This window comes from Triticum dicoccoides, chromosome 3A (genome assembly GCF_002162155.2).
Source record: "Triticum dicoccoides isolate Atlit2015 ecotype Zavitan chromosome 3A, WEW_v2.0, whole genome shotgun sequence".
Classification (NCBI taxonomy): domain Eukaryota; kingdom Viridiplantae; phylum Streptophyta; class Magnoliopsida; order Poales; family Poaceae; genus Triticum; species Triticum dicoccoides.
This window is the reverse complement of record NC_041384.1, coordinates 525834006-525844150: the sequence shown is the minus strand read 5'-3', so window position 1 is coordinate 525844150 and position 10145 is coordinate 525834006. Positions and strand designations below refer to the sequence as shown.

Sequence of the window (10145 nt, the reverse complement as noted above, 5' to 3'; positions counted from 1 at the left end):
TTGAAGACCTTATGGCAGATGTTTTAGAAGAAACACCTGAATTAGGGGAATAGTGGTTTGTGAGATGTTATGTCAATGGCTTAAGGGAAGGGATTAAATTTCAAATCAGGCCTCTTCAACCACAATCTCTGACAGATGCCTACTGTTTAGCTAAGGAGGTGGAACCACACCACCCACCAGCAAATGCAATGCAGAAGAAACAGCAGAGTTTCTTTGTGAATTTTTACCAAAAGAACAGTGGGAATTTCCAAAACAAGAGCAGTACTACAACGGCCATACCCCAGCAGAGTGGACAAAATAAGCAGGCTGAGGGCACCAATAGCAATCCTCAAAAACTTAGAAAAGTGGGAGAATGTTGGAGGTGTGGGGACAAATGGATGCATGGTCACAAGTGCAAACTTGTTCCTAATATTCACCTGTTACAACAGGAACTAGGAGAGCAAATGGAAGATACTGAGGACAGTCCTCCTTAAGAGCAAGAAGAAATTCTGGAGGCAGAGGAGCAAGCAATGTTTTATCACAGCCCATGCACTAGGTCAACAACTGGCAGTGCCTACCCCTACAGTAATTATCCACATAAATGGGAAAAGAGCTATAGCATTGTTAGACTCAGGCAGTTTCTCATCCTTTATTAATCAGGAATTTGCTGTGAAAGCAAACTGTACATTGCTTCCAGTAAAACCCAAAGCAATTACAGTGGCAGGAGGAGGCAAACTGGTGTCCAATGTTGTAGTTCCTGATTGTGAGTTTAAAATTGCAAAAACCACATTACAGCACAGTTTCAGAACATTAAATCTTCCTAGTCATGATGTGATACTTGGTTATGACTGGTTCACATTAATGAGCCCTGTCTCTTTCAACATACCTGGCAATACTTTCAGTTTCACTATGAAAGGCAAGAAGACAGTAACTGCGGCTATTTTCAATACTCCTGAAAAGTGAAGGAAATTCCAGCTGAGAAGGTGAGCAAGTTGCTGGAGAAAGGAGCAGAGGGCTTTTTATTACAGATGCATAATATTGTTATGGAAGCTCCAGCTGGTTTTCAAACCCCTCCACAATTGCAGAAATTACTTATGGAGTATGCAGACCTTTTTGAGGAACCTCGCACTCTTCCACCTCATAGGTATTGTGATCACACCATTCCTCTGCAACCTGGAGTTGAACCTCCCCACTCTAGACCTTATAGAGTTCCACAGCACCAGAAGAAAGAAATGGAAGAGCAAATCAAGAAAATGTTGGCTGCTCATTTTATCAGACGCAGCCAGAGTCCATATGCTGCTCCTGTCATTTTGGTAAAGAAAAAGGATAATTCAATGAGATTGTGCACTGATTTCAGGAAACTCAACTCAGTCACAGTTAAAAACAAGTTTTCTATACCAGTTATTGAAGATCTACTGGATGAATTACATGGAGCTAAATATTTCTCCAAATTAGACTTGAGGGCAGGATATCACCAGATTAGGATGCATCCGGATGACATCCACAAAACTGCTTTCAGAACATTCTTGGGACACTTTGAATATCTGGTCATGCCTTTTGGATTGTCTAATGCACCAGGCACCTTTCAAGCTTTAATGAATAGCATTTTTGGCCCTTATTTGAGGAGGTTTGTGCTAGTCTTCTTTGATGACATAGTGATTTACAGCAAATCACTCAAGGAACATATGGAACATATTGAACTAGCACTGAAAGTTCTGAAGGAAAACCAGCTCTATGCAAAAAGGTCTAAATGTGTTTTTGCAGTCCAACAAGTTGAATACTTAGGGCATGTGATTTCTTCTGAAGGATTAGCAACTGACCCATAGAAAATCAAAGCAATTGCTGATTGGCCAGTGCTAGAGAATGTGACAAAGTTGAGAAGTTTCCTGGGGCTAGCAAGTTACTACAGAAGATTTATAAAAAATTATGGAGTTATATGCAGACCCTTACATGGTCTATTAAAGAAGGGCCAGTTTCAGTGGAAACAGGAACATGACAAAGCATTTGGGCAACTACAACAAGCCCTAATCACAGTCCCAGTGTTAGCTCTACCTGATTTCTCCAAACCCTTTGTGCTTGAAACTGATGCATCTGGAAAAGGGATAGGAGCAGTACTGATGCAACAGGGCAGACCTCTAGCTTATTATAGCTCATCTCTCTGCCCTAGAAACACTGCTCTGTCCACTTATGAAAAAGAAGCTCTGGCCATCTTAGAAGCACTTAAAAAATGGAGACATTACCTGATAGGTAATGAATTGATCATTAAAACTGATCAACAATCTTTGAAATTCATTACTAATCAGAAGATCACTGAGGGAGTTCAGCACAAGCTAATGATGAAACTATTGGAATTCAATTTCAAAATTCAATACAAAAAGGTGTTCAAAACAATGTAGCAGATGCTCTTTCCAGGTTGCTACCATCTTGCATGGCCATATCTGTAGCTACTCCAGTGTGGGAATAAGAATTAGTGGACAGTTATCCTCAAGATCCAGCTACAAAAACCATTCTGGAAAAACTACTGTTACAACCCAACAACACCATGCCTGACTACAGCTTGACAGCAGGTATTATCATATATAAAGGAAAGATCATGGTGGGGAATGTAGCTGAGTTAAGAGCAAGATTGATCACTACTTTGCACAGTTCTCCTGTGGGTGGACATTCAGGGACTAGAGCTACATATCAACGAATGAAAAACATATTCTACTGGCCTGGTCTGAAAGCAGAAGTGGAGAAGTTCATTGCAGCCTGTCCTATCTGTCAGAGAGCTAAACATGAGCATTGTCTGCAACCTGGTTTATTGGAGCCCTTGCCTATGGCTGACATGGCTTGGCAGCATATTTCTATGGACTTCATAGAAGGACTTCCTAATTCCCAAGGCAAGGAGGTCATACTAGTGGTGGTGGACAGATTCACTCGCTATGCTCATTTCATTCCTCTCTCTCATCCAAGCATTTGTGGACAACATAATCAAACTACATGGGCCACCTAAGCTAATCATATCTGACAGGGATCGAATTTTCACTAGCAAGTTGTGGAAGGATATCTTTGCTGCTCTTAACAGTGAACTATGGTACAGTACTGCTTACCATCCGCAAATAGATGGCCAGACCGAATGAGTCAACCAATGTCTAGAAACGTACTTGAGATGCATGACTACTGATCAACCCACAAAGTGGTATTCCTGGTTATCCTTGGCTGAATTCTGGTATAACACCACTTATCACACAGCTCTGAAGATGTCCCCTTCCAAGCCTTGTATGGTTTTCCTCCCCCACTAATATCTGAGGTAGCAATTCCTGGTCCTGAAGAGGAAGAAGCTCATACATTTCTGACAGAAAAACAGAACATGCTGGACCAACTGAAAATCAACCTGCAACAAGCTCAGAACAGGATGAAAAAGTATGCAGATTTAAAAAGGAGTGAAAGGGTGTTCAATGTGGGAGATTTAGTATATCTAAAAATGGCTCCCTATAGGCTTGCTGCATTTGGGTTTCGAGGAGCTTTGAAATTACAGAACAAGTTTTATGGCCCTTTTGTGATAACTCAGAGAGTGGGCAAAGTAGCTTACAGACTGCAATTTCCTGATCATGTCAAAATTCATCATGTCTTCCATGTGAGCCAGTTGAAAAAGCACATAGGATCTAAGTCCATTCCCAGTAAAAACCTTCCGATGGTTACAGCAGACGGCACAGTAAAGACTGGGCCGGCAGAAGTTCTTCAAGTCAGACAAGTGCCTCGACACAATATGCCAGTTGTACAATGGTACATTCAGTGGCAAAACCTACCGCCAGAAGATGCAACGTGGGAAGATGCAGATTTCATAAAGTATACATTCCCTGAGTTCTTTAAAGCTACGACACAAGCGTGGCGAGAGCAACAACAAGCGCCATGAGGACATGGCGCATCTCAAGGGAGGGGCAATGTCAGGCATCAAAGGCTGGGAATTCAGTTAAGACTGAAGATTCAGAGAAAGCGGTGTAGTTAATCCGACAATACCGTTTCAGAGAGATCAACGGCTACGATGGCTCCTATACAGATCGCCACCGTAGGAGAGAGGGCCTTTACTGTAGCTTTACATTTCTTGTAGTGCACTTTATGAGCTGTCATTGGCCAGCCTATAAACAGTCGGGTTGTGGCTGGGAGAGGTCATTATCTACTTTTCCTGAATTGCTTGCTAGCTACGGCTTGTAACCGCAAACCATATACTTCTTCTCCGAGCAATACAGTCGAGATCTGCCTCACCCATACAATTCCTCCCAAAATTAGCTAGAAATCTATACTCTGAAGTTATCGGGGCCTGACACACAGGCAGAGGTCGGCCGGCGGAGCACAGGAACTCTGCCTCGAGAGTCGAGAGCTGTCGCGGCATCCCGCGTCCGCGGCCTCTCACGGCGGGTGTGTCGTGCCTACTGGCTGGTTTGGTCGTAAACCATGGAGGGAGGCAGCTATGGCCTCCGTTTCGGCGGCCGACGCCGCGGAGACGAGTCGCCACCTAAACGGTTCCGGCAACAGGGCGGCGTTGTGCCGCCATGCTGGTCACCGCTTTTGGCTAGGCCGCGGTCACATGCCTTGAACCACTGCCCCGATGGGTCCTAACGTCATTTGAGAGAAGGCAATGGACTCCCCGCCAGATCCATTCCGACCGCGGGAGGGCGCACTCCTTCCCATAGCGTTGGAGAGTAGCACAGACGACCATCAACTCCTTGGAACCGCAGGGGATGAGGTATCAGTCGTCGGATCCGGACATCTCGGAGTTGGATACTAGAGAGGAGCTTAAGGACGATGAGGAGTGGAGTGTAGTTAGAGTTTTCTCCGAAGTGCGGATAGGGTTGAATATATATGAGGTCAAGCGGGCCATAGTGAGCCGCATCTGACATGGCAGGCACGTCCACCTCATACATGAGCTGGATATGAGGTTACGGGTCAGCCGAGGCATTTTGCTGCGTTTAGAGAGCCCGATTACTGACCCTCGCATTTGGCAAGAGTCAGTCCGATTAGGGCATCTACAACGCCGGCGCTTAGGCCAGGTGCCAGGCTTCTTTTCCCAGCCGTTATGGCTGAACCCCTCCTTTTTTTTCTTTTGCATGAGCTTGTTTAGCGACTGCTATCGTATTTTTTGCGGGAAAAAACAATCACATTAGCGCTCAAATAGGCGCCGCGCATTGAAGAGACGGACTCCTACCCCGATGCTATTTCCTTAATTAGTTCTTTTTATTGTCTAAGCGCCCACGCGCATCTTTGCATTGTAAATGCCCTTAGGTGGCAATTTTATGTCGGACAGCGACTAAACAGCGAGACAGTGCAAGACGCACTAACGTAAGTCTGAGGCGTCCGGTTGTAAATGCTCCACTGTCGAAGCCACCATCGAGGAGGCCGATGCCGAACCAACAGCTCCAAATTAAACGCTGAGACAATGCATGCACAGCTCGACGACTAGATACCGAGCGGGCGAGCCCACAGCCCAAGGGAAGAGGCCGACGGCAAGGTGAGCACTAGCCGTTCGCTAGCCCTGTCCTGATTCAATCCTTCCAAGAACATATTTTCTCAGTGTGCGCCGATACCCCAGACATGGACATGGTACCAAGGATCTAGACTAGATGCTCGGTGGCCTTGAGAGGATGATGAGTTTAGCAAGGCGTATGATTGCTTTGTGTGACATCATTCCGAACAAAGTAAAGCTAGAAGAAACAAGGCATAATACGATCTTTAACCAAACGCAAAGCTAGCCTACAAAACTAGCTAGAGGCCTAATCCCGACGATCAACTCCGGCATACAAAATCGAGTAACACACTGAAAGAAAAAACCACATTATTTGTTCCGATTAACCGAGACACAATAATCCAATGTCGGGCAAAATTTAAAGGCAACACCAGTCAAGACAACGAGGATGGCGCTCGGGACAGCACAGCACACAACCTTCACTTCCCGCCCAGGGTCGGGAACTGTGACCGATCTTCGATGGATGGCGCGGCAGCTTGCCCGCGCTGGTATCCTCCTCCAAACCCGCCCCTGAAACCGCCGCGGTCTCCACGGCCCTCACCGCGGCCCCTTCCACGACCACGGCCACCGTAGTACCGTTCTCCCTCGGCAGGCTTGAGGAACTCGTTGATGCTAAGAGACTGGAGAGGAGATTTACAACATTAGCACCTAGCATTTTCTTGTTGGAAGCAATAGCGATAGCACAACATAGCCACCACAACCACAATGGACTTGTTACACAATTTGTTGGTTGTTTAAACTAAGGTTGCCCCTTGCTTTTACCCCAAACAAACTAGCAATTGCACGGTTGATTCAGAATTCCAGATTCCAACCCTAGAAGATTGGTCCAAATTCACCTAATCTCCTACTCCCTCCGTTCCAAATTACTCGTTGTGGTTTTAGTTCAAATTTGAACTAGAACCATGACAAGTAATTTGGAACAGAGGGAGTACATAATTGGCTAATTAACACAAGGACAAAATAGTAAATTAAAAGGAACTTCCAAAAACATGCTGTACCCAACTGGGACCATGGAAGACACAGAAAGCTGAACAATAAAACTTCAATGCAACCGCCAAATGTGTGAACTAGTTTGGTCACCCACCAAATTGTACTCAGGATTACAAAATGCTACTCCCTCTGTTCACTATTATAAAATGTTTTGGATCTATTATAAAATGTTTTGGATATTGCAGTATGGACTACAAACAGACTGTTTCATTCAAGTAATGGAATCGGGGAGAGGCATCCCTGTTCTTCTAAAAAAACTACAGACAGACTGAAATAAGAGAGCAAACACACTAAAACATGTCTACATACATCCAATTTAGAAAAAAGTTAGACCATCTTATAATAGTGAACGGAAAGTGTGCATCATAAGACCACAGGTATTACCTTCTTGGCACGTTCATCACGCTCAGTACTTTCCTTCTTCTTCTCCTTGTCAGAACCCTAAGGAGACACAGACATAATCATTCATATATTCAAAAATTACCAAAGAATTAAAATAGCATATACTACTAAACATACCAATTTAATGAAAACCTCATCATTGGCTTTCTTGGTAGACAGTGGCTGCAGAGACTGCAGGTCCTTGTCAACTTCAACCTTTCTTTCTTCAGTCTTCAATGCTAGTAGTGCTTTCCGCTGTTCCTCCCTTATTTTCTCAAACTCCTCTAGAGTCATCTCCTGTACAATTGAAATATTAGTACACATACATTGCATGAAAGCAGCAGACATGCATAAAGGAACCAGATGTCATAACATAAAGAAGTAGGCAACCAAATTTGAGCCAAATAGGACTCACACCCGGGCAGGAGGTGTGCACTGACATCTCCAGCAGCATGAGAAGCTCAGTCCATGGCATTAGATAACAGTTCAACAGTAAATGAGAAGGTTCATCTACTATGATTTGATTCAAATGATGCACACATTTCTTGCACACAAATAGCAAGTCGGTGCTTTTGTGCAAACAAAGCAGGCAAATGAAGTGAGAAGATACTCAAGGCCTGTTAGGAGCAGGAAAATATAACAAGTGTGGTGGGTGTAGGGATGTGCTTGCCTAGATCCTATGGGAAAATGAAGTTTGAGGAATGATTACTTTCCTGCGAAATGCACTAAAAACAGTGTTCCTAGTGCAAGAATTAAAAACGACAACATATGAACCAAACAAGAGGGCAGTACATATTTGAGAGAAATCCAAAATCTTATTGTCTTAACTGTGAATTATGAAAATCCTTTCCTGGCCAGACCCTTCATTGCACTAAGGGTGATGAAGTACATCATCCCAACAGCATCAATGAGTGTGAGACAAGGGGCAACTAACAGCAGTAATATAAGCTAAGCTACCAGCAGGTATTAGACAATAATGGACAAATCAAGGGCCAGATCAAGCCTGCCTACTAGTAAACCACCCCCACTACAAAACATTTTACTTCTGCAAACCTAAATAAAAAGTGCAATCTCCGCACATAAATTGCATTTGGGTGTAGCCTTTACCTTATCCTCTTCATTCTCTTCCTCCTCCTTTGCAGCACCATCCTTGTGGTCTTTGTTCTCCACTGTTGTTGGAGGAGCATCATCCTGCTCACCCTGCTTCTCAGCGATGGGAGCATTGTCCTCAATTTTAAGAGCTTCATCAGTTTCCCTGGTTATACAAAACAGATTCATCTCTTATAACTCCCTTCATCAATTCAGATAGTAACGAAAAACAACAATAGATGGAAATGTCCTTACTGTGCAAGACCTTCATCAGTGGAAGATCCCCAGTTTCCACGGCCTGCACCATCGCGTTTCATCCCTTGGCCACGACCAGTCCCGCTGTGGCGCTCATAGTTTCTCCTGGGTGGTCTCTCAGAGTCGTCACCAAACTCACCGTTGCGGTAACCACCACGTCTACCACCGCCTCCACGGTATGGTCGAGGGTCTCTCTCCCCATCCCCGCCTCCAGCTACAGCGCCATCTCCAGAACCTACCCCACCATAACCTCCCTGGTAGCCATTGCTGTTCTCACTGCCAAAGTCACGGTTCTGGCCGTATCGGCCGCCGCCTCTGCCGCGGCCAGGTTCACCACGGCCAAATCCTCCACGTGATGGTGGGCCTCCGCTCCTCGCATCCCTCCCTGAAAGAAAGTTGAATTAAAGTGCTTAAATGAAAAACTTCATGTTGTGAGAAAATAGAGCTAGAATATAATCAAAAATTCGAACGGTGTATTAGAAGTAAGGTATAGATTCTAATTTCAAGCGATGAAAAGCCCACGCCCCGCAACAAATGGAATCAGATTTACGACCGACGTGGTATACCAACCGAACCACATAAAAAATAATCCATACCGCCTCAAAAATGAAATGCGTCGGTAAACATGCCCAAACTAATCACAAAAATAAGATAAATTTTTAATCAACCGAACCACATCAGATGCTGGAAAGGGCCGAAATGCTCCGAATCCAGATCTGGCGCTCTCGGCGCTGCAACTCACCAGCCTGTGCCGGGGGAGCGGATTTGGTCGTCAACTTGGCCGACGCCGCAGTCTGGGCCGCCTTTCCAGCAGGCGCTGCCTCCGTCTTGTTCGCCTGGGCCTTCTTTGCCGCGGCGGCCGCCGCCGCAGCAAGCAGCTGCGAGGGGTCGTCGTTGTCGACGTCTCCGAGGAGATCGAACTGGTTGAGGGTCGTCATGGCGGCGGCGGCGGGGATGGGGGGCTGCGGTAGATCAACAAGCTATTCGGGGAAGCGGACGGGAGACACGAGCTAGCAGCTTCGCCTGATGGGCCGTGATGCCATTAGAGGACGAGGTTGATGGGGGAAGGGGTTTTGGATGCGGCGGCGGCGAGGGGTTGGGGGAGAGGGGAGAGGGGAGGAGTGTTTGAGGAGAAACCCTAGCCGCACTCCTGCACGAGCTCATATCCTTTGTGTCGGACGTTTTTTTTTTTAGCATTTCTGCTCGGGGTCGACAAATTACATTCGTAGCCTCCGGATGGAGGATATTTACGGCTATTTCAGACCTAGGGGGGGCAAGCGGGGTGGGTAGTTTGGGGAGTCTCCGGCACAGCAGTCCCCCCGGGAAGCTGAGGCACTAGCTTGTTGGGAATCCTGGCATCTGAAGCTGTGGGCTGCCATCGGACGGCTGGGATTTGCTTTTCTTTTTCTATTTATTAAAAATTAGGAGATTGCGGAAATACACTTTGGGTCACGATGTGGTCAAAATATAGGCCATTCATTCTTTAGAGATAAGTCATGTATTTATACACCAAACAAAGTATCGCATTCGGTAATGTGAGCTCGCGGTATTTGATTCATATTCACCTCGAACATGATTGCCTTCTATTTATGTGAAACATTAGTGCGCATGGGGCTACATGTTTGACAAACCGAACCTGGCTCATTTAGTATGTGAATCATAACACGCACCCGCTAACCATTGGCCATATTATAGGAAGCTCTCTCTTCTTAGTGCCCATCCCTTTCCATACATCCTGTTCGGGTCTTCTTGCTCTGCATTGCACTATAGTCCATTTGCTCCTCCAACCCAAAGCTATTCGACCAAGATGACTTCCCTTTTACTCATCAGGTGTGTTGATATATATAGTACTGCCTAACATGTTCTTGTCTTTACAGGAAATACTCTACCATTTGATCGAATGAAAGCGTAGACAAATACAACCAATTGATGGCTTAACCGCATC

General features: G+C 45.5%; 1 protein-coding gene across 1 annotated transcript; it reads right to left on the bottom strand.

Annotated features, from left to right (window-relative positions):
• Positions 1-5664: 5664 nt before the first annotated feature.
• On the bottom strand, positions 5665-9343 carry LOC119268976 (RGG repeats nuclear RNA binding protein A-like). The gene is made up of 6 exons (XM_037550703.1): positions 8943-9343; positions 8201-8585; positions 7964-8111; positions 6995-7153; positions 6860-6916; positions 5665-6105 (listed from the first exon to the last, which is right to left on the bottom strand). The coding sequence occupies exons 1-6, from the start codon at positions 9136-9138 to the stop codon at positions 5905-5907; spliced, it is 1146 nt and encodes a 381-aa protein (XP_037406600.1). The 5' UTR covers positions 9139-9343; the 3' UTR covers positions 5665-5904.
• Positions 9344-10145: the final 802 nt, after the last annotated feature.

Coding starts and splice junctions, on each gene's coding strand:
- LOC119268976 (XM_037550703.1), bottom strand. CDS start 9,138: ATGACGACCCTCAACCAGTTCGATCTCCTCGGAGACGTCGACAACGAC. Junction 8,112..8,200: donor ACTGATGAAGGTCTTGCACA/GTAAGGACATTT, acceptor TTGTATAACCAG/GGAAACTGATGAAGCTCTTA. Junction 6,106..6,859: donor GTGATGAACGTGCCAAGAAG/GTAATACCTGTG, acceptor TCTCCTCTCCAG/TCTCTTAGCATCAACGAGTT.